The 22,993-nt window shown below is 45.7% G+C and overlaps 1 protein-coding gene and 1 long non-coding RNA gene across 5 annotated transcripts in view; both read left to right on the forward strand.

The window, feature by feature from the left end:
* The window catches only part of MACROH2A1 (macroH2A.1 histone), a 76,854-nt gene that overhangs the window by 26,081 nt on the left and 27,780 nt on the right, over nucleotides 1–22,993 (forward strand). For all 4 annotated transcript variants that reach the window (XM_045794652.2, XM_087862254.1, XM_045794653.2 and 1 more), the window contains exons 3-4: nucleotides 5,822–5,928; nucleotides 6,348–6,545. In XM_045794652.2, the coding sequence (XP_045650608.1) occupies nucleotides 5,822–5,928; nucleotides 6,348–6,545 (305 nt within the window). The remainder of the gene's footprint in view (nucleotides 1–5,821; nucleotides 5,929–6,347; nucleotides 6,546–22,993) is intronic.
* On the forward strand, nucleotides 6,563–19,699 carry LOC148110121 (uncharacterized). Its single transcript, XR_015724565.1, has 2 exons — nucleotides 6,563–7,591; nucleotides 8,080–19,699. It is a non-coding gene; the product is annotated as an uncharacterized LOC148110121 (long non-coding RNA).

Here is a 22,993-nt window from a genome sequence, read left to right on the forward strand (position 1 = left end):
ACTTCGAAATACAAAAAACAGCCTGCTTTAGAAACTCCCAAATTAAGCTGCGTTTCTCTCTTCCTGCGAGACGTGGGGAAGGTGGGAGACTGGACCAGATGCTCATGGGTTCTTAGGAGGGGTCTGTAACGTGGGCTTAACAGCAAGGGACAAGTGTGTCGCAGACTCGGAACATCTGCAGAAAAGCAACAGAATGGCTTATTGTTACAAAATACCTTGTATCCTGCACACACACAAAATGCTACCTTCTGTTACTGCTGTTTTAGTCTCTCTTTGGAATCCCTGGTTCCTTTGAGGCCCAGGACAGGCAGGCTGGAGGGCTTTGCTGGGGCCCATGAGTGAGGCCCCGGAGCCTCGGGGTGACAGCTCTGTGGGTTTCAGACTCTGCCGCTCATCTCCTGAAAGGCGAGATGTGGGCCGGTGGATTTGGGGGGCCCCCGGGGGAATTGGAGGAAAGTGCGGTGCAGTCAGGATGCAGGAAACTCTGAGCAATCACTCTCCGATTTGGGTTGATTGGGTTAAGGCTTTCCAGAACGGTGTAAAACAGTTCTGAACTCCGTGAACTGCTGACGGAAGCCCGATGAATTGAGAGAAATACAATAAACAGATTGCTCGTCATGTTGTTGGCTTTGTAGCAAATACCTGTTTTCTCCTTGGGATTACGTGAACATTTGCTTTCCTTTGATTTCTGGTTGTTATTCTCAATCTTTCCTTTGTTAGCGGAGATGCTTCAAACAGCTCCGGAGAAGCCCCCCGACTCTCGAGTTTGCAACGTTTGTGTCGAGAGCTTGGCGCCGGCTCCGCACGTCACCTGTTAGTTGTTAGGAGTCTAATTCTGTAAAGCCATGACTTCATCTCCCTCAAGGAAGATAGACGGAATGCTTCCATACAACAGACATAGTTCAGTTCAAGATGTTGGGGGGGGGGAGGGGAAGACTCTAGGCCTTTGGTCTCTCGGTGAACTTGGAAAGGAGACCTGTCAAAGGTATTCACGTTCGGACAGCTGGTCTGTAGCTGAAAGGGCTGTCAAATCATGCCATTCTTCATGGCTGTGGGGGTTTTGTCAGGCGGCCTTAAAGCAGTCCTGCTCAGTGGGGCTGGGGAACGGTGGGCCCAGGGGTGTCTCTGCAGCGCTTGCTGGTCGGAGGAGAGAATAGGGTCACCGTGCTGGTCTGCGCCAATGCAGATGATGGATCCAGTGGCTCCCTACTTGCCTGAGCGGCCCTGGCCAGGAGTGGGAACCAGAGATAGTCTGGTGGTTTGCAAGTTAGATCTTAAAAATATTTTAAAACAAAAGAAATCGCTCCTAAGCTGGGCAGTCTTGCTCGTCATTCAACTTGTCCCCGTGCAGCATGTATCCCTAGGAACCTGACCACATTACGGTCCCCTCTAGAGCTGTCCAAGCGCTTTGGGCCCCAAACCTGTCCACTGTTGGTCACTGGTAACAAAACTGTTCTGTCGCTGGCCGGGAAGACCCGGCTTGAGCTGGTGGAGAACGTGGCAAGGGGTCTTTTTCTTCTCTTTCTAGCTGCTCTTGCCCAGTTGCCTTCTGTGGTTTCTTGCAGATTCCATTTGTTTTGGTTATAGCCCCCCTGGGCTGTGGCTCCTGAAAAATCCCTCCGAGGAGGATCCACGCATTGAGCTCTGGAAACCGTGAAAAGGGCTTCGGTCCGTAGATCTGGTGCTTTCCTGATTCTCTTTCCCAGAATCCTTTTCCCTTAATCCAGGCAGGCAAAACCTTCTGAAATACAAGATGAATCAGGTGCAAGAAACCCTCCCTTGCAGGAAGGCATGGGTTCCGTGCAAGTTGAGGCAGGGCTGAAGCTGGCTCTGGCTCCCCCAGGAGGCTGCCCCCTTGTTTGTGGCGGGGACGGCCCTTCCCACTGGGTATGTGGGGCGGGGCGGTGGAAGGAACCGTGTACAGCCCCTGAGCCTGGGGCTTCCCTAACCCCACCATTGCTGTTGTTTGCAAAGGTGAGGATCAATTACTAGGAAGGAAAGTGCATGAGGAAATTCCTTGGGTGGCCTGTGCCCTGCCCCCATCCCTCACAGCCAGCACCCTCTCCCCCTGCAGAGTGGAGGGGAACTCTTCCATCCCTACGAGCAGCTGGCCTACCCACCTCCCCTCTCCCCCTGCAGCAGGCAGCCCTCTCCTGGCCAGGAAGGCCCTTGTAATGGCTGATGCCGAAGCGGGCCTGAGGACGAGAGGGTGGGCATTAATGAAGACCTGGCAAGGGCTGAGTTCGCCTTCTGAGCTCCTGCCTTTGTTAGCTGTCAGATGCAGCCCCCATCTTTCTTGGCTGCTTGAACTGGCCCAGCTCTCTGCCAGCCGCAGGGTACTGGCCGGACGGGCGTGGAACGTGCTTCTCATAAAAGGTGTGTCTCTGAGGTGCTCTGTCTCATGTGTGTCCCTTGACAAAGGAGTTGCTATGGTAACTGCCCTCTGGAAAACATGCAGGAGTAAACAGAAGATGAAGCTCTTGCTCAACTAGCCACATGTGAATCTGCGCCCCTCTTTATTAGCTCCACCTGACCCCCGCCCCGCCCTCCACACAGGCGGAGCTGAGGGCCCACCCTTGGGCGGGAGGGCCAGTCATCTGGGCCTGCGCAGATGGAAGGTGAGCTGGGGTTTGCAGCAAGAAGGGAGCTGGGGATTTTCCTGCTCCTTGGTGAAGAAGGCAGAGGAATGAGGCCCCCCGCCCCGCTCTTTCTGAGGGGCTGCAGTGCTCCTCATCCCACCTGACACACCTACCCCTCAGTGTCACTCCCAGGTGGAACCAGGCCAAATTCGCAGTAGGTGAGCCCACCCCGTGAGATTTCCCAAGTGGAGAAACTCTGGCCGTTGAGGGTTCAGCCACAGAGTAAGAGCCTAGGGGCTGGGCGAGTAGTGGGGGAAGAAGGGCTCTGGAAAGTGAGGGGGAATTCCTGGAGAACTGATCTCCAGATTTCTGAGCCATGGGTGCTACTCACAGGTCACTCTGTGTTTTATATCCTTGTGTCACATGCTCCCTGTGTCCCACCCAAATGAGCAGTCCAAGGCCCCTCAGAGTCATGGTGACCCCTCCCCACCCCCCAGGTCTTTGCGTCGGTCAGCACCTTCTTCTCCTGCACACAGAGCAAGTTAAAGGAGCAGTGCCTAAAATAAGACCACAGCCTCTCCCCACAGTGGCCACAGTACCTTCTCTTGGGGAGAGCCTTTCATACCACTCCGGGCAGGAAGAGGAAACAAGCCATGGCCACTTGCCTGCGAAGCCATAATTTCACATCTTGCCAGAGGGGTGGGCTTAGGGCAGCGTCACAGGTCTCTGCCTAAAGCAGGCCCGGTAAAGTATTCTTAGCATGTTATGGGGAAAAGGCCGTAACCATCAGACTCCTTCTGTACATTCTGGCTCTGCGGATACTGTTTGCCCCATGTTTCCTGGTGGCCCCAGAAAGCAGGGCATGGTGAGGAGGTGAGGGGATAGTGGAGGCCAGGAGGAATGCCAGATAGGCTACCCCTCTGTGGTACCAGCTGCTCCTCTCTGGCCTTCTCTCTACTTGGGCTCCCCCCGAAACAGCTGTGGCTAGCTCTCCTCTCTGCCTCTACTCCTGGAGTCGGTGCTCACACCAGGTGAGGCTCCTACTATAGCTTCCTCAGCAGCCACGGGCAGGACAACAGTGTAGCAGGTGTGATGCCTCCTCCGTGAGTGAAGGAGGAAGAAGCCCAAGCTAGGCCCATTTCTGCATCTTGGCACCTGGGGCCTAGGGCCACTTGGGTATCCCAGGCACCCAATCCTGCTTGGCCAACATAGGTCCGTGTCTGCTGGGCGTTGGAGCACACTGCCACCGTCACTTATAGGGAGGCTTCAGTGAGACCAGCAGGTGGGCTCTCTCCCCCTCTATCTGCGTTCAGGCTGCAGGGGGAACTGTCCTGTGGAGATTAATGGTTAAGGGTGGGAAATGGGCTGGCTATCATCCCGTCCTTGCGGGGCCTCACTCTAGTGATTGTCAAATGGGAAGTTCGAGGTGAGGGACTCTGGCCTGGAAGCGTCAAGGTGGCATGGGCCTCGTGATGCCTCCGGGGGTAGTGTCTCATCAGGGACGTGATTACTGAGTCACTGAATTCCTGCCTGGGGTTCCCGGTGGAAACCTGTTCCGGGTGTGACAGGTTTTCCACTGCTGCCGACAGGAGGGTTTGCATGAGTAGCCAAGTGCTTTCTCAGCAATCTGCACCATAATTACTGCATTGGACCAGCAGCTAGCACTCCTTCATGTGTACCATGTAATATTGTCAAGTGTAAATACAGGATCTATTCCCTGCTTATGATGATTCTGAGTTTGGACTTTGCTGGCGATCTCTAGTATTGACAACATAAACCGGAATACTAGAATTTTTTAGTACCAGGAGGAGGTCCGGCTTGAGCTGGGCCCACAGGGTAGTGGTCATAGGCAGGCCCGTGGCACGGGTAGAATTGCAGACGTGGGGAGGGGAGTGTAAGATATGTTCTAGGACAATCTAAGTTAAGAAAATGAGGAAACAATGATGTTGACATTTCCCAAGAGAACTTTGCTGCAGAGGAGAAAAAACTCTCCTGCCAAAGGGCCCTTGCTGTTTCGGCCCATTTTTGGTGATGTGGAAGAGCCATTGTCCTGTCCGGTGAGGGCCTGCCCTGAAGGACGGATAAATGAACCCGAGCACCAGCTAGGGGCCAGGCTCCTCGCTGTCTAGTTTTTAAAATGCTTTACAGCGCTGGGGCGCCTGCGTGGCTCAGTTGGTTAAGTGTCTTCTTTCGGCTCAGGTCATAGTTCCGGGGTCCTGGGATCAAGCCCCAAGTTGGGCTCTCTGCTCAGCGGGGAGTCTGCTTCTCCCTCTCCCTCTGCCCCTCCTCCCCACTCGTGCTCTCTCTCTCAACTAAATCTTAAAAAAAATTCTACAGTGTCAAGCATACAGAATGGTGAAAGAGGGGCACTTACATCGCACACCTAGATTTAATAGCACTTAGCCTATCCCCACATTGGCTTTACTCCGTGGAGTTTGACGGAATTATTTGAGAGTAAATTGCAGAAGTCAGGATCCTTGACCCCCAAGTACTTAGGCATGTATCTCCTGTGAACACGGCTCTCTACAGGGTGGTGACATTACAGTCACACCCAAGAAAATTAATAATCCTTTAGCATCTAATATCCAGTCTATGTTCAGATCTCAGTTTTGTCCAGAATGACTTTCATAGCTTTTTTTGATCATCAGTACCCAGTCGAGCTTTGTTGGTGTGATATGTCGCATTTCGTTGTGCGTCTTCGGCCTGCTCTGTTGCATCCTACCTCTTTTGGTTTATGTTTTTAGGTTGTTGACTTGGTGGAGTCCCGTCATATGCTTTTACTTTTGAGCCTGAAGGTGTGGGTGTTCGATGTTGCTTTTGTCAACAGAGGTTGGCCAAGCCCCTGCCGTCCCAGAAACCCAGGCCCGCCCCGCTGCTCGGGATGCACAGCTCACTCTCGGGGCCGCACTACTGCCTCCGCAGGCTTGGTCTTGGCGGCATGTGGAGGGCTGACCGCAGGCAGCCCGTTGTGGAAATCAGGATCACGTGTCCTCTCCACCACTTCTCACTGGGGGACCTTCAGCTGGTGCCTTCTTTCTGAGCCTCCGTGTTCATCTCCAAAACAAATGGATTGGAGCGGAGGGGCCTCCTGGGCGCACCCAGCACCTCTGTGACTCAGCTCGTAGTGGGGTGGCGCAGGGCACCTGCAGCGTCATGCCTGGGGGTAGCGGGACACGGGAGCATGCCCGAGATCCTCTGACGCTCTAACGTGCCCGGATGCTCTCCCCCTCTGCTCCCCGCAGCTGAGATTCTGGAACTGGCAGGCAATGCAGCAAGAGACAACAAGAAGGGACGGGTCACGCCCCGGCACATCCTGCTGGCTGTGGCCAACGACGAGGAGCTGAATCAGGTATGGGGCGCTCTTCTCCCTCCCTTGCCAGACGCTTCGGTGGGCGGTCTGCTGCTTGAGAGACACAGGGAGGTTGGCGCTTGCCTGGCCGTCAGAGGTGTGCACTGCGTTTTGGACTCTTAGCAGCTTCTCTGACCCTGTGCCAGTGTTTCCTCGAGGCCTCATTTGGGGATGGGAGGGAATGAAACAAGGTATTTGGCCCTCCCCAGAGGAAAGATAGTGAAGTTCCGCTAGAGTGAGCGACTCTGAGGACTTGCTCTCTGTGTACTGAGCCTGGGTCCCGTCAGCATCCTTGGAGGTGCTGTGGAGGAAGGCACGCTACCGAGCAAAGCAAGAATGTGAACGGGCAGGGCAGACTTCTTAAAGGTCAGAGACAGGGTGCCCAGGCTAACCATCTGCTCCTTTGATTTTCCTGCAAGCTGCTAAAAGGAGTCACCATAGCCAGCGGGGGAGTGTTACCAAACATCCACCCGGAGTTGCTAGCAAAGAAACGAGGATCCAAAGGGAAGTTGGAAGCCATCATCACGCCACCCCCAGCCAAAAAGGCCAAGTCTCCATCCCAGAAGAAGCCCGTGTCTAAGAAAGCAGGAGGCAAGAAAGGGGCCCGGAAATCCAAGGTATGTGATTGGGCAGGGGTATGTGGGTTGGGGTAGGGCAGGTGCAGGTGGGGGAGGTCATGAGTGGCTCCTTCCTGCTGGGGGCTTATCCAAGGACTAAGAAAGAACGAGTCGGAGCTGCTGGTAGAGAAGCTAGTCCAGCTCCGTTGGCCAGAATCTGAGTGGAAAACTTGATTCCTGCAGGCAAGGGGAACGTGGGGAGGAAGCTGGGACAGATAGCCCCAGGCTGCAAAGACCCCATTCCTGGCCTGCCAGGGAGAGGCTCAAACCTCTGGGAAGGGACCTGGGTGTGCAGGAGCTTTCCTGTGCTGGGTGGCCGCCGTCGAGTCCTACCTAGAGGCACCGCCTGCCTCCTCGCCCCCGACGCTCTCAGAATGAACACTAGGTTGCCATGCCTCCACGTCTGCTCCTCAAGGAAGGATGGTTCAGGCTGTTTGCTCTTTAGAATGGTTGCCGTGTTAAGGAAGAAAACAGGTGCATTATCCAGACGCTCCTGCCGGACCCAGCATGGACTGGGATGAGGTCCTAGGTGCTATCTTTTTGTGGCAAGTGAAGCGCTCTCAGTAGCGTGACCTTCTGTCTTCGTGGGTGCGGCAGGCCAGCTGATCCCCAGCCCCAATCCTCACAGTGGAGCGGCGGCAGCCCACCCTCCGGAGGTCTGGGCCTGTGGGGGGTGGCACTCCCTTCTCTGAGCATTGGCCTGAGGCTCCAAAACTCCTGGAACACATGTTGTGTGTTCCTTCCTCAGTGGACCCGGCCTCTGAGCTCTTGTCACAGCCTCCAGGCCCAGCCAACTAGGGACCGGGTAGTGAAAGCTCCTCGGGAACAAAATGGAAGCTTAAACTGCCCTGCTCCACCCGCCCTGGGGCACCCCCTCAGGTGTGATCCTTCAGTCTCCAGCCAGACTAGGAGGGAATTGCCTCTGGCAGAGGGTGGCCTGCCTACTTTGAGACCCTCACGAGTAGCTCCCTGGAGACGCCTTGTGGGTCAGATGCAGCGTCAGCGCGTTCTTCCCCAGAACCCAGAGCCTTCGACCAGGCGATATGGTGAGGACACCTTGCTGGGCCAGGCTGCGCCCTACCCCTGTCCACCCTCCCAGCATGTCCCCTACCCCGAGCCGGTCCACAGAGCAGGCCCCTGCCCCCAGCTTCCTATCCACACCGTTGGCCGGCCTTTGGTAGTGAGGCGGAAGCAGCCTTACTTTTTGTACACACTTCTGGGTGTGAGCAAATGTTTCCCTGAGAACAGCAACTCTGAATCCATCTTGTGCACAGGCCACCGCCCCGCCCCGCCCCTCCCCACCTAGCTGAGAATCACTCCCAGCTCTCTGAGACAGAAACCCATTACTGAAGGGCGTCCTGGAAGTTCTTTCCAGACACTTACACGCCACCTCGCTCATGAGTCCTAGGGGAGGCATGCAGCCAGGCGGGGATGTTGCAGAATGCTCCCGTACTCCTTCCTGCCAAGTACAAAATTAGCAGATTGAACGGTTTCTCTCCCCCCTTTCAACATGGACATTCGTGGGGAGGAGCAGGACGAGAGGGAAGGCCGGGGAAAGTGTGCAAGCCTTTCTGAATGCTAGAGGCTGAAGATGCCAAGTCCATCGTCTCTGGATCACGGCCCTGGGGAGCTGGCTGCCCACAGAGCAGGGCCCTTGATGCTTGGCGTAGCGTTTGTCCAGCTGTGGCCCAAGCGTGGCCCTTGTTCACACAGACCTTCTGCTCGTTGACGTCAGAGCAGCCCCTCTAACTGTGTGCCTCAGCAACCCTGGGCTGAACCCTGCTCCCGTCACCCCTGAACTGCCCCTAGTAGTTATTGCCTGACAGCTTTCTGGCCCTCCCACTTTACCAAGCACTAGGAATGCTGTTTCTTTTTGGACTGGAAATGAAGGGTGTGTGTATGTGTGTGTGTGTGTGTGTGTGTGTGTGTGTGTGTGTCTTTAGTTCTAGTAGCTATATTTGGAACTCACTGTTTCTAATAACCATATGCCAATAATCACTCAAACACTCAGCTTTCCCCTTGATTACAAAAGCAGGAAGTCTGTTATGGTGGTCTGTTTTTCTTCCACACAATAAAACACATTGTCTGCTTACTGTACCAGTATTTGGCTAACATTAAACTCTGGGGGAAGCTGAAATTGGAACCGTGAACAGCTAATTTTCAAAACATTTGTTTAATGTAAATTGTGGTGTCAGCTCCCAGAAACAGCAGAGAACCTGCATCTCCAGGTTTAAGTGGAATGTTCTGAAAATAACCTTTCCAGAGACATGCGGAAAAAGCCTTAGTAACATGCTAAAGCACTTGGAGTAAAAGGGAGTTGGTATTTTTCAAGTGTCAACACTTGAATTCCAAATCATAATTTTCCCCCCAATTCGATGTAATTGGGAGGTTTTGAAAGTCTCCAGTTGTGACAGCTGAGTCAGCTCTCATGGAACCAGAACCCACTGGGGCTGGGAGTCCAGGGCCCTACTTGGTGGGTGGCCTCAGGCGAGTCTGTGCCTCAGTTTACCCCCTCCCCTAAAATGATGGCGTCCCTTCCAGCCTCACATTTCAGCGCCCGAACACGTGCACCGTGTTTCTGACCAGGTAGTATGTGTCAGGGTGGGGGTATGGCACAAAGGAGGGTGCTGTAAGGGTTCTCAGCGCGGCCCCCCTGCCTCCCAGAGCAGTCCCTGTAATGAGTGTGAATGTACCTTTCAGAAAGTCTATGCGTGAAAGCATAGCAATCCGTAAAGCCCTCCTCATTGTCCCTGCCTTTAAATATAAGAACGTATAAACGACGTTACCGCCGTTTGGCCAGGGTGCCGCAGCAGTGAAGGGTGCCAGTGCACTTGGCTTTGTGTTCAAATTCTGCCACGTCCTGGTCGTGTGACCTTAGGAAGTGACTTAATTTCCCTGGCGTCTCCGTTTCCTCGTCTGTGAAGTGAGCTCGAACACAGGGTGCGCGGGTGGCTTAGGAGAGCGTGCTGTCAGGTCCTCACAACAGTGCCTGGCACACACCTTGGCTCTTGCTCTCACTCCCTTGTTCTTGGGCGGCTCTGAACACAGAGCTGTTCTTGCGTATTCCCCCGGGTGGTTCTGGTGCCCTGGGTAGTGTGCAAAGCCATTCTCACCAGTGCTCTGCGAATGAACTGGCAGTTCTGAGCATTCCAGCCACCAAGTGCCACAGGGACCCTGAGTGTACGTGGGTGTCTGTGCTCGTGGGTCTGTAGGACCGAGTCCCCAGCAGGAACTTGCTGGGGCAGACCGAGTTCTCATGGCTGTTGTTCGCCTGCAGAGCATCTTCTCCCAGCCAGAAGTGTCCAACTCTGCCTGCTTTTAGCGGTTAACACCAAAGTTGTTGAAAGAAGATGCCTTCAGTTTGATCGGTACTCACCGAGCCTGCACGTGCTCCCCGTTACTCTTGCTGTGAGGGCGCAGCGGTGAGCGCAGGCCCTTGCGCTCCGTGGGCGCTCGCTGAGCTTTGATCTACTGAGGGGGAGCAGGGCCATTACAGAAGGTTTTCACCCGCATAAAATACTGAAGATTCAAAGGAAGCCATTTATGCTTAAGTCCTCCAGGTTAAGACCCCTTGTCGGAATGTTTACTGAGAGCCATAGGGCAACCTTTAAGGCATCTCCAAGACCGTTTTTGCCAAAAGTCTGGATTAAAAAATACTCTCAATTAGGATTTTTCTGATTTGTTTCCTTTTTTTTTTTTTAAGTTTTTATTTTAGTTCAAGTTAGTTAACATACAGAGTTCTGTTAGTCTCAGGTGTACAATACAGTGATGCAGTCTCACCTAGGACTCCGCAAACATAAACCCACACTGCCACCCCCACTGAACTCCACCCCCGTGTGGAAATCACCCCCTGAATCATGACGATACACTTGCTCACTGCCTGTCGGAAAGCCCACGATGAATTTGGTAGAGCACCTGTTTCTTTTTTGAGAAATATTTAAACTGGAAATTGAGTGGTGAATGTTGGAGTCAAGGGTGCCAAAGAAAGACATTGGTTCTTGTGAGAAGCTGCCATCCTTGCAAAATTTTGCTGGCCTTTTAAGCTTCCCAGCAGGTCCGATATCAGGGTGAAGGAGACAGGGAATAGGTCATCGTGGGTTGATGATTTCACGTAAGGCTTTTTGGACACTCAGCCCGCACATGTTCTTAAATAGGTCTCCCCCCTGACTCTGACCGAATAGAAGCTGGGTGCAGGTACAATACATGGGGGCTTTAGGATTTGTAGAACATTATTAAATTCCCCAAAGTCAGTCATTTTGGAAACTGACAAAGACTATTGCTTGCTAGCTTTTTCCCCTCCTGCCAGGTTCTGAAAAAAATCTACCGCCTACTCTCACCATTTCATAAAAGAAAGTGGCATTTGAATCCAAAAGGCTGGGAAGGGAAGTGATCCCTGACTACAGGCTTGATGTAAAACTTACGGAACGGTTACTGTGATCTGAACGTAGGGACCTCTCACAGGGCACCTCAACTACCCTGTCGTGGGCCGGGAACCTCGCACGGAAGAGACTCGGGGTGTTTGCCAAATAGCCGGACTGGAGAGAACTGGGAAGGAATGGCTTGTCCTACACAGACAGGGCTTGGCAGCTTTCTCTCAAGGCCAGTGTTTTATCAGATCTCCCACCTTAGACTCATTTTTCCCACAAGGAATCAAAGGCAGAGAGAAGTTAAGCAGTGTGCTCTAGATTTCAGCACTAGTAGAACCAGAAATCGTATGCAGAATTTCAGAGCCCGCACATCATGTCCCTTGTGTGTCCTGTGACCACAGACCACTTACTCGCCTTGGCAGAAGCCCCTCGGTAGGTGCAGGGCTGACAGCCATCTGTTGTAGGCCAAGTGGAGCAACAGCTTAAAAACATTTTTTTTCTTAATATCACATCCTGGACTCTCACTGTATTTGTGCATTCATGGTACCTATTCTGCTCAAAGTTTCCACCTCTTATCCCCTCTAGCGCTGTTTTCCAGTTTTATCGAGATATGCCTGACATACAGCACTACCTACATTTAAGGTATGCAGCATGAGGACTTGACTTACATCAGCTGTGGAATGGTTACCACAGTGAGTTCAGGCGATATTGTCTCATGTAGATACAAAAAAAGCGTTCGTTTGTCTTTGTGATGAGAACTCTTAGGACTTACTCTCTTAATAACTTTCAGCTATACCGTGCAGCACTGTTAACTCTAGTTGGCGTGCTGTGCGTTACAGCCCCTGTACTTCTTTATCTCATAACTGGAAGTTTGTATCTTTTTTTGTAGTATTTTTTTTAAAAAGTGTAAATGACCTACAATGTTAGTTTCAGGGCGTACAATGTAGCTGTTTGTCTTTGTATGTTTCACTGTGCTCACCCCCCACTGTCTTTACCGTCTGTCACCGCGCAACCATATTATAACGCCATTGATTTTATTCCCTGTGCTGTACGTTTTATCCTTGTGACTTATTCTGTAACTAGAAGCCTGTACCTCCCACGCCTCTTCACCCATTTTGCCCACCATGCCACCCACCTCTCCTCTGGCAGCCTCATGTGCTCTGTATTTATGATTCTGTTTCTACTTTTTGTTTCATTCATCTCTTTTGATTTTTAGATGGCACGTGTAAGTGATACCATACGGTATTTATCTTCTCTGACTTATTTCACTTAGCATAATATGCTCTGGGTCTATCCTCGTTGTTGCATACGGCAAGATCTCATCCTTTTATATCACTGAGCAATATTCCTTTGTGTGTGCATGTGAATAATATATGCATATGCCACTTCTTTATGCATTCATCTGTGGATGGACACTTGGGTTGCTTCTCTGTCTTGGGTACTATACATAATACTGCAATAAACATAGGAGTGCATATATCTTTCCCAATTAGCGTGTTCTGTTTCTTTGGAGATATAACAAGTGGATTACTGGACCATATGGTAACTGTATTTTTAAATTTTGAGGAACACGCATATTGTTTTGCATAGTGGCCGCACCAGTTTACATTCCCACCAGCAGTGCACAAGGGTTCTTTTTTCTCCACCTCCTCCCCAACACTTGTTATTTCTTATTCTTTTGATTTCAGCCGTTTTGGTAGGTGTGAGGTGATAAGTCACTGTGGTTTTGATTTGCATTTCCCTGATGATGAGTGATGTTGAGCAACTGTATGTCATCCTTGGAAAAATGTCTATTCATGAAACCCTCTTTATTGAGAGTTTTTATCATGAATAGATGTTGAATTTTGTCACATTTTTTTTTTTAATCTTTTGATCCTCTTGGTCATAGTATATTTATCCTTCATTGTGTTGATGTGGTGTATCATGTTGCTTGATTTGCAAAGATTGAACCATCCTTGCATCCCCAGAATAAATCCCATTCGGTCATGGTGAGTGATTTTTTTTTTTTTTTTTTTAAGATTTTATTTGAGAGACAGCATGAGAGAGAGCGAGCAGGAGCAGGGGTGAGGGGTAGAGGGAGAGACGGACTGCTGGGATCATGACCCGAGCCGAAGGCAGACGCTTAACGACTGAGCTACCCAGGCACCCAGTGAATGATCTTTCTCATGTATTCTTGAATGCAGTTTGGTAATATTCTGTTGAGGATTTTTTTTTTTTTTTAAAGATTTTATTTATTTATTCAACAGACATAGAGACAGCCAGCGAGAGAGGGAACACAAGCAGGGGGAGTGGGAGAGGAAGAAGCAGGCTCATAGCGGAGGAGCCTGACGTGGGGCTCGATCCCGTAACGCCAGGATCACGCCCTGAGCCGGAGGCAGACGCTCAACCACTGTGCCACCCAGGCGCCCCTGTTGAGGATTTTTTTTTAATCTTTGTTCATCAAGGATATTGGATGTAGGGCACTGGGACCCTGCTCTCTCCCATCCACCCATGCTACCAAGGTGTAGGGGAAATGGAAACCATGGCACTAACCAGTTCCTCTGACCTGGAGAGAATTTCAGCAGCAACCCTGCCATTTAGTGGAGTTCTAGGGCTGGATCTTTTATATTCTAGCTGCTCTTTTAAACCAAGGCTATTTTTTTCCCTGTGCCCCAGGGCAGAGAAATCTGCTCCCAGTGCCGCACTACTGTTCCTCCCTCCTGCAGTATGCAGCAGCAAGGGTGGGGGTTCCCTTCATGATCATGTCTCCGTCTCTTCTGCTATTATTCTCTATGTGGTCTCTTTATCTTTTGTTGTGTAGAAGCTGTTCAGTCAGCCCTCAGTTCTTCAGAAGGAATTGCTGTATCAATAGGGGCAGATGTGGGGTGTCTGTGGTGGAGGTGAGTTCAGGGTCTTCCCACATCACTACCTCGGACTGGAACTCTAGGTGAAGTTAGTACTTTCTGACCGCTGACATCCAAGTCTCCCACAAATACACAACTATAAATAAAAAATGAGGTATAGGGCTTTAGATGGAATTCGAGCAAGTTAAGGGACCTTTTTTTGTCTTCATAGTACACTTAACTTCATTGGGGTGCATATATTTTTATTTTTGTCTTAACATTGTGTTTGATTCATTTAGGTTATTGTATGTAGCAGACAGCACCGAGTCTGTGCATCTCATGGTCGGAATTTACCACCACGTGGTTATCCATTCTGCTCTGGAGATATTTGTTTCCAATTTGAGGCTCCCACCAAGATTCCTGCTCCAAAAGTACATGCCTTTTGGTGCGCACATGTTGTATTGTCTTGGGAGAATACCTTTAAGTGGAATCGTGGTATCACAGGGTATTTATATGTTCAGCTTTAGTAGAGAGTGCCAAATAGTTTTCCCGAGTGGGGGTAAAAGTATGTAGTCCCAATGCAGCAAATGGGAATTCCAGTTCTACATTCTTGCCGAGGCAGGCTAATCTGAGAATTGAATTTTAACCATTCTGCTGGCTGTGCATCGTCTCGATGACCAGTTAGCTTTAGCGTGTGCTCAAACCAATTTTGGCCCTTTGCATAATTCCTTTTGTGCTAGTGCTTGTGCAGTTTTAAAAATTAGGATTAGCTATCTATTTTAAATGACGTACAGTACTTCTTTTTATATTATGGATTTGAATTCCTTTTTTACTGAGAGAGAATTGGCATTTAACATTACAGTCCTTTCAGGTGTACCACGTGACGATTTGATATTTGTATATATATTGTGAATGATGGCCACAGTATGTCCAGTTAACCTCTATCACTGTACGTAATTACCGAGTTACTTTTCTTAGGATGAGAACTTGTAAGGTCGACTTTGTTAGCTACTTTCAAATAGGCAATACAATATTACTGACTCTAGTCACCAGGCTTCATATTACCCCCTCGGGACTTCTTTCTTTTATAACTGAAAGTTTGTAGCTTTTGACCTCCTTCACCCATCTCACCTGCCTCCCACCCTCAGCCCCTGCCTCTGTCAACTGTCAGTCTGTTCTCTGTATCTAGCAACTGGGCTTTTTTTCTTTCTTTTTTATGATTCTACCTATAAGTGAGAACATACAGTTATTTGTCTTTCTCTGTGATGTATTTCACTTAGTATAATACCTTAAGGTCACATCCTTCTTTTTTATGGTTTAGTAACATTGTGTTTTATATAAATGTATGTGTATATGTATACATAAAATGATTTAGGAGATATGTATAATAAGACATATAATAGGACATATTATATATGTAAGGACATATATATTAGAATATAAAACATGTTCATATATGTAATATATAAATCTCTTCATTAAATTAGCACATTTTCTTTATGTTTCCATTGATGGGTACTTAGGTTCTTTCCATGACGTGGCTATTACAGATAATGCTCTAGTAAACATGGGGGTACATCTATCTTTTTGAGTTAGTGTTTTTGTGTTCTTCAGAAGTAAAAATTGGTGGGTCATATGGTAGTTCTGTTTTTAATTTTCTGAGGAACCTCCACACTGTATCCCATGGTGGCCGCACCAATTTACATTCCCACCAACGGTACACAGGGAGTCTCCCTTTCTCCATGTCCTCACCAACACCTCTTTTTTTTTTTTTTTAAAGATGTTATTTATTTATTCGATAGAGAGAGAGACAGCCAGCAAGAGAGGGAACACAAGCAGGGGGAGTGGGAGAGGAAGAAGCAGGCTCATAGCGGAGGAGCCTGATGTGGGGCTCGATCCCACAACGCCGGGATCATTCCCTGAGCCGAAGGCAGACGCTTAACCGCTGTGCCACCCAGGCGCCCCTCACCAACACCTCTTATTTCCTGTCTTTTCGATAATAACCTAACAGCTGTGAGGTGATGTCTCATGATGCTCTGGAATCGCATTTAGCTGATGGTTGGTGACGTGAGGCACCTTTCCATATATTTGTTTGCCATCGGTATGTCCTCTTTGGAAAAATGTCTACTCAGAATCTGACCACTTTTTTAAGTTTTTATTTAAATTCCAGTTACTTAACGTACAGCATAATGTTAGTTTCCCGTGTCCGCTGTAGTGATTCAGCACTTCCGTACAATCCCCATCACCTGTTTGACCCATTCCCTCACCCATCTTCCCTCTGGTAACCATCCACTTGTTCTGCAGAGCTGAGACACTGGTTCTTGGTTTGCCTCCCTCTCTTTTTTCCCGTTTGCTCTTTTGTTTCGTGCATTTCACATATGCGTGAAATCATATGGTATTTTTCTTTCTCTGACTGACCTGTCTCGCTAAGCATAATATTCCTAGCTCTATCCAAGTTGTTGCCAACGGCAAAACTTGGTTCTTTTTTATGGTTGAGTATTAATCCATTGTGTATATGCACTACGTCTTCTTTATCAGTTCATCATTCAGCGGACACTTGGGCTGTTTCCGTAATTGGGCTATTGTAGATAATGCCGCTTTAAACGTCATGGTACATGTATCCCTTTTAATTAGTATTTTCTATCCTTTGGGTAAATACCTAGCAGTGTGACTGCTGCATCACAGAGTAGTTCCATTTTTAACTTTCTGAGGAACCCCATACTGTTTTCCACAGTGGCTGCACCAGTTTGCATTCCCACCAACAGTGTAAGAGGGCTCCCCCTTCCCCCCTTCCTCACCAACACCTTTTGTTCCTTGTGTTGTTGATTTTTGCCATTCTGACAGGTGTGAGGTGATAATTCGTTGTGGTTTTGATTTGCATTTCCCTGCCGATCAGTGGTGATGAGCATCTTTTCATGTGTCTGTTGGGGATCTGTATGTCTTTTATAGAAAAATGTCTGTTCACGTCTTCTGCCCATTTTTAATTATTTGTTTTTTGGGTGTTGAGTTTATTAAGTTCTTTATATATTTTGGAAGCTAACCCTTTATCAGATGTGTCATTTGCAAATATCTTCTCCCATTCCATAGGTTAGTTTTAGTTTTGTGAATTATTTCCTTCCCTCTGCAGAAGCTTTTTATTTTGGTGTAGTCCCAATCTATTTTTGCTTTTGTCTCCCTTGCCTCAGGAGACATATCTAGGAAGAAGTTGCTATGGCTGATGTCAAAGAAGTTACTGCCTGTGTTCTCTTCTACAATTTTTATGGTTTCAGGCCTTACATTTAGGTCTCTGGCCACTTTTTAATCAAAATTTTTTTTTCCTTTTGCTATTGAGTTGTATGAGTTCTTTATATAGTTTGGATATTAACCCCTTATCAGATACAGATCTTCTTTGACTTTTGACGGGGTTGCATCCTGGTAAAACCCGTTAAAAGTTCAAAATGCGTCTGACACACCTAACCTACCAAACATCATAGCTTAGCCTAGCCTACTGCACATGTGCTCAGAACACTAATTTGCTTACAGTTGGACAAAATCCTTCTCACACAAAAGCCTATTTTATAAGAAAGTGTGGAATATTTCAAGTTATTTATTGAATACTGTACTGAAAGTGAAAAACAGGATGGTTCCATAGGTACAGGATGGTTTTGTAAGTGTATTCGTCATGTACCCTTATGACTGTGTGGCTGACGGGGCGCTGCGGCTAGCTCTTGTTGCCTAGCACCCCTGGAGAGTATAGCACGTCGCTATCCTAGGAAAAAAATCAAAATTTAAATTCGAGGTATGGTTTCTACTGAAAGTGTATTGCTTTTGTACCATTGTAAAGCTGAAAAATTCAAAGTCAAACCATTGGACGTCAGGGACTGTAGATGATTTGCAAATTTCTCTAAAGGTTGACTTTTCGTTTTGTTGATGGTTCCTTTGCTCTGCACAATCTTTTCCATTTGGTGTAGTCCCACTGTTGATCTTGCTTTGGTTGCCTTTGCCTGTGATCCCATATCCAAAAAAATCATCACCAAGACCAATAACAAGGAGCTTGCCCTCTGTTTCCTAGGAGTTTCTTGATTCAGGACTTATATTCACATGTTTTCTCCATTTTGAGTTAATTTTTGTGTAAGATGTATAATGTTGGTACAGCTTCATTCTTTTGCATACGGCTGTCCCATTTTCCCAACACAGTTTAATGGAAGAGACTGATCTTTCCCCTTTTGTATATTCTTAACTCTTTTGACATGAACTAGTAATATATATGCGGGTTTTTTCTGGGCTCTCTGTTCTGTCCCATTGGTCTATGTCTGTTTTCATGTTGATACCATACTGTTTTGATTACTGATCTTTGTAATATAATTTGAAATCAGGGAGCATGATGCCTTCTCTTTTGTTTTTTTGCAAAGATTGCTTTGGCTTTCAGAGTCTTGTGATTTTATATAAATCTTAGGATTGTTCTGTTTCCCTGAGAAATGCCATTGGAATTTTGATAGAGGTTGTATTAAATCTGTAGATTGCTTTGGTTGGTACAGACATTTTAACAATTTTAATCCTTCCAATCCGTAAGCACAGAATCTCTCTCCATTTGTGTCTTCTTCAATTTCTTTCATTACTATATTATAGTTTTCAGTGTACAATACAGAGTTTTCAGCATATAGTTTTTTGCCTTTTTGGTTAAATTCCTAAGTATTTTATTTCTTTGATGCCATTGTCAATGGGATTGTTTTCTTAATTTCTCTTTCTGATAATTTGTTATTAGCATATACAAATGCAACAGAATCCTGTATATTAATCTGGTATCCTGCAACTTTATTGAATCCATTTATTCTAACAGGTTTTTGGTGGAGTCTTTAGGGTTTTATATATATAATATCATGCTATTTGCAAATAGTGACCGCTTTACTTCCCTTCTGATTTTGATGCCTTGTATTTATTTTTCTTGCCTAATTGCTCTGGCTAGGACTTATATAATAGTATATTGAATAAAAGTGGCAAGAATGGGCATTGCTGTCTTGTTCCTGATCTTAGAGGAAACGCTTTGAGCTTTTCACTAATGAATATGATGTTAGCTTTTGGCTTGGTACTTATGGACTTTATTATGTATAGATAGGTATGTTCCTTCTGTACCCAGTTTTTGACAGCTTTTTATCATAAATGGATGTTGAATTTTGTCAGATGCTTTTTCTGCATTTGTTGAGGTGATCATATGCTTTTTATCCGTCATTTGTTACTATGGTGTATCACTCTGATGGATGTTAAACCACGCTTACATCCCCAGAATAAAGCCCACTTGATCATGGTATATGATTCTTTTAATGTACTGTTGAATTCAGTTTGTTAGTATTTTGTTGAGGGTCTTGCATCTGTGTTAACAAGGGAAATTGGTGTGTAATTTACTTTTCTTATGGCATCCTTGTCTAGTTTTGGTATCAGGATAATGCTGGCCTGTAAATTGAGTTTGGAAGTGTCCTCCTCTTTTATATTTTGGAATAATTTAAGAAGGATTGGTATTAATTCTTCTTTAAATGTTTGGTAGAACTAATCAGTGAAACCTTCTGGTCCTGGACTTTTGTTTGTTGTGAGGTTTTGATTACTGATTCTGTCCCTTTACTAGTAATCCATCTGTTGAGATTTTTATTTTTCTTCAGGATTCAGTCTCGGTAGGTTGTGTGTTGCTAGGATTTTGTCCCTTTCTTCTAGGTTGTCCATTTTTTGGGGGCATATAATTTTTCATAGTAGTCTCTTACAGTTCTTTGTATTTCTGTGCTGTCAGTTGTAACATCTTTTTCATTTCTGATTTTATTTATTTGAATCCTCTGGGGGTTTTTTTCTTGGTGAGTCTAGCTAGAGGTTTATCTTTTCAAAGGGCTAGCTCTTAGATTTATTGATCTTTTCTGTTTTTAGTTTGTTTCCACTCTGATCTGTATTATTTCGTTCTTACTACTAACTTAGGGCTTCATTTGTTCCTTTTTTTTTTTTTCCTGGTTTCTTTTGATGTTAGGCGTTTGAGATTTCTCCTGTTTTTTTTGAAGTAGGCCCGTATTGCTGTAAACATTCCTCTTAGAACTGCTTTTGCTGCATCTCATAAGTGTTGGTATGTTGTATTTCCATTTGTCTCAGGGTGTTTCTTTCTTTCTTTCTTTTTTAAGATTTATTTATTTTTTAATAATATTTTTTATTCTATTATGTTAGTCACCATACAGTACATCCCCAGTTTTTGATGTAAAGTTCGATGATTCATTAGTTGCGTTTAACACCCAGTACACCATGCAGTACGTGCCCTCCTTAATACCCATCACCAGCCTATCCCACCCCTCCCTCCCAAAGCCCTCAGTTTGTTTCCCATAGTCCATAGTCTCTCATGGTTCTTTCCCCCTTCTGTTTACCCCCCCTTTCTTCTTCCCTTTCATCTCCTACCGATCTTCCTACTTCTTATGTTCCATAAATGTCTCAGGGTATTTCTTGATTTCTCTTTTGATTTCTTCTTTAGACCCATTGGTTGTTGAATAGTGTGTAGTTTAATCTCCACATATTTGAATTTTCCAGTTTTTTCCCCTCACAATTGTTTTCTAGTTTCCTGGCACTATGATCAAAAAAGATGATTGATATGATTTCAGTTTTCTTAAATTTATTAATACCTGTTTTGTGGCCTAAAATATGACCTGTCCTACAGAATGTTCCATGTGGGTATGAAAGAAATGTGTACTGTGTTACTTTTGGGTGAAATGTTCTGAATATATCTGTGAAATCCACTTGGTCTCATATGTCATTTAAGGCCAGTCTTCATTGATTTTCTGTCTGCTTGATCTATCTATTGATGAAGGTGGGGGTATAATGTCCCCTATTATTAATGTATTGCTGTCCGTTTCTCCCTCTAGGTCTTTTCGTGTTTGCTTTATATATTTATGTGATCCTAGATGGGGTGCATAGTGTTTACAATATTTATAGAGTATATATAGATATTCTCTTGTGGGTTTGACACATTTATCATTATGTAATACCCTTTAGTATCTGTTATTGTAGTCTTTATTTTAAAGAATATTTTGTCTGATATAACTATAGCTACCCCTGCTTTCTCTTGGTTTCCTTTTGCATGAAAAATCTTTTTCTACCACTTCATTTTGTGTCTTGTCCTTACTTGTGAACTGTGTCTCTTGTAGGCATCCTATCAATGAGTCTTGTGTTTTTATCCATTCAGTCGTTGTATGTCTTTTGATTGGAGAATTTAGCCTATTCACATTTAAAGTAATTATTGACAGGTATGTACCTGTCATTTTGTGAATTGTTTTCTGGCTGTTCTGTAATTCTTCTGTTCCTTTCTTCTCTTGCTCTCTGCCTTTGTGATTTGGTGGTTGTCTTTAATGGTGTCTTTATCTTTTGTGTAGTATCTACTGTAGGCTTTTGCTTTGTGTTTACCATGAGGCTGATAAATAACAACTATTCACAATCTGTTTCAAGTTGATAATGTAAGTTTGAACACATTCTAAAACTCTGCATTTTTATCCTCCCTACACTTCATGTTATTGGTGTCACACATGATGTCTTTTAATCTTACGTGACCCTTAACTAATTATTGTACTAATTGTTATTCCAACATTGTCTTTTAAACTTCGTATTAGCCTTATAAGGGATTAAGTCCCTACTTTTAGTATATACTTACCTTTGCTAGTGAGAGTTACACTTTCATATGTTTTCCTATTACTAAATAGCACCCTTTCTTTTTGGCTTAAGTCCCCTTCACATTTCTAGTATGGCCAGTTTAGTGGTGGTGAACTCTTTTGGCTTTTTGCATCTCTGGAAAATTACTTATCTCTCAATTTCAAAGGACACTTTGGCCAGGTAGAGTATTCCTGGTTGGAAGTTTTTTACTTTCGGTACTTTGAATATATTGTGCCACTCTCTTGTGGCCTGCAAATTTCTGCTGAAAAATCTGCTGATAGTCTAATGGGGGTTCCCTTGTACGTAACAAGTTGTTTTTCTCTTGCCACTTTTAAGATTCTCTCCTTGTCTTTAACTTTTGACATTTTAATTATAATGTGTCTTGCCTGTAGGTCTCTTTGGGTTCATCTTTTTTGGAACTCTCTGGGTTTCCTGTCAGGATTTCCTTATTTTTTATGGCTGAATGTTTCCACAGTTCTTTATCCATTCATCTGGCTGTGGACACTTAGGTTGTTTCTTTGTGTTGGCTGTGACCTCTTGGACATAGTGTTTTTATTTCCTTTGGTTATATTCCCAGAAATGAAACTGCTGGATCATATGGATTCTACTTTTAAATGTTTGAGGAACTTCATACTGTTTTTCATAGTGGTCGTACCAGTGTACAATATGGGCAACGGCTTTAATGGAGGAGGCCATGAGCAAACGAATCACTGCTGGCATCACCAGTATTAATCATTACAGGCTCAGCCTTAAAACTTGGCTTCATAGGCAGCTCCTGACTCATACCAGGGACACAGGGAAGCTGTCACGGTCCCCTCCTCCCAATAGAGCTAGCTCCGTTTCTTGAATGCTTGAAATCTGTCAGTTAAGGCCTTTTTACCTCTAAAAAAAAAACCAACCAACCAAACAACAACAACAAAAAACAACCACCACCAAACAAACAAAAACACAAAAACCCAAGTATTTTTGGGCATAAGCACTAAATCCTTATTTACTTATCAACTGCATCCTATTCCCAAGCATTTACTGAACACCTCCTGTATGCATGGTGTTCACTGGGGTGGAGCAGTGATTCTCAAACTTTTTCTGCTTGCAGAACAACAATTTGAAAATCTTTGCATCTCACACATTTAAAATTTGACAGCTAAACTTCTGATAATAAATAAAAATCTGTGTAGGATGTATTTTTTGATATATAAAAACTGTTTTATCACTCATTTAAATGTATCCAAAGAAATCAAAATACTGTGCTGATTTGGAATACCACCATCATTTTAAAAGTATGTAGACAAGCTCTTTTTTAATAGGTGGAAAATTTACATTACTTTTCTCCTTGAGCCCGTATGTCCCTTTCACTTGTCCCACAGAATTTTATCCTAATGCCACACATTTAATGCTGGTGGTAGTATTGTGTTGATCTTCACAACAAAAATAATGTATATAATTTTAAGTTTTCTTGAAAAAATTTCTTGTGATCATAAAGGCACTAAATGCGGATTCTACAGGATTGGATAGTTATCACACTTATTAACATGCAGTTGATCAAACCAATAAATATTTTACAAATTTATTAACTATTAAGGAAAAAGTATTCTTGGAACTGTATGGGATAGAT

This window comes from Ursus americanus, chromosome 5 (genome assembly GCF_024610735.1).
Source record: "Ursus americanus isolate L20-20 chromosome 5, mUrsAme1.1.p, whole genome shotgun sequence".
Taxonomy (NCBI): domain Eukaryota; kingdom Metazoa; phylum Chordata; class Mammalia; order Carnivora; family Ursidae; genus Ursus; species Ursus americanus.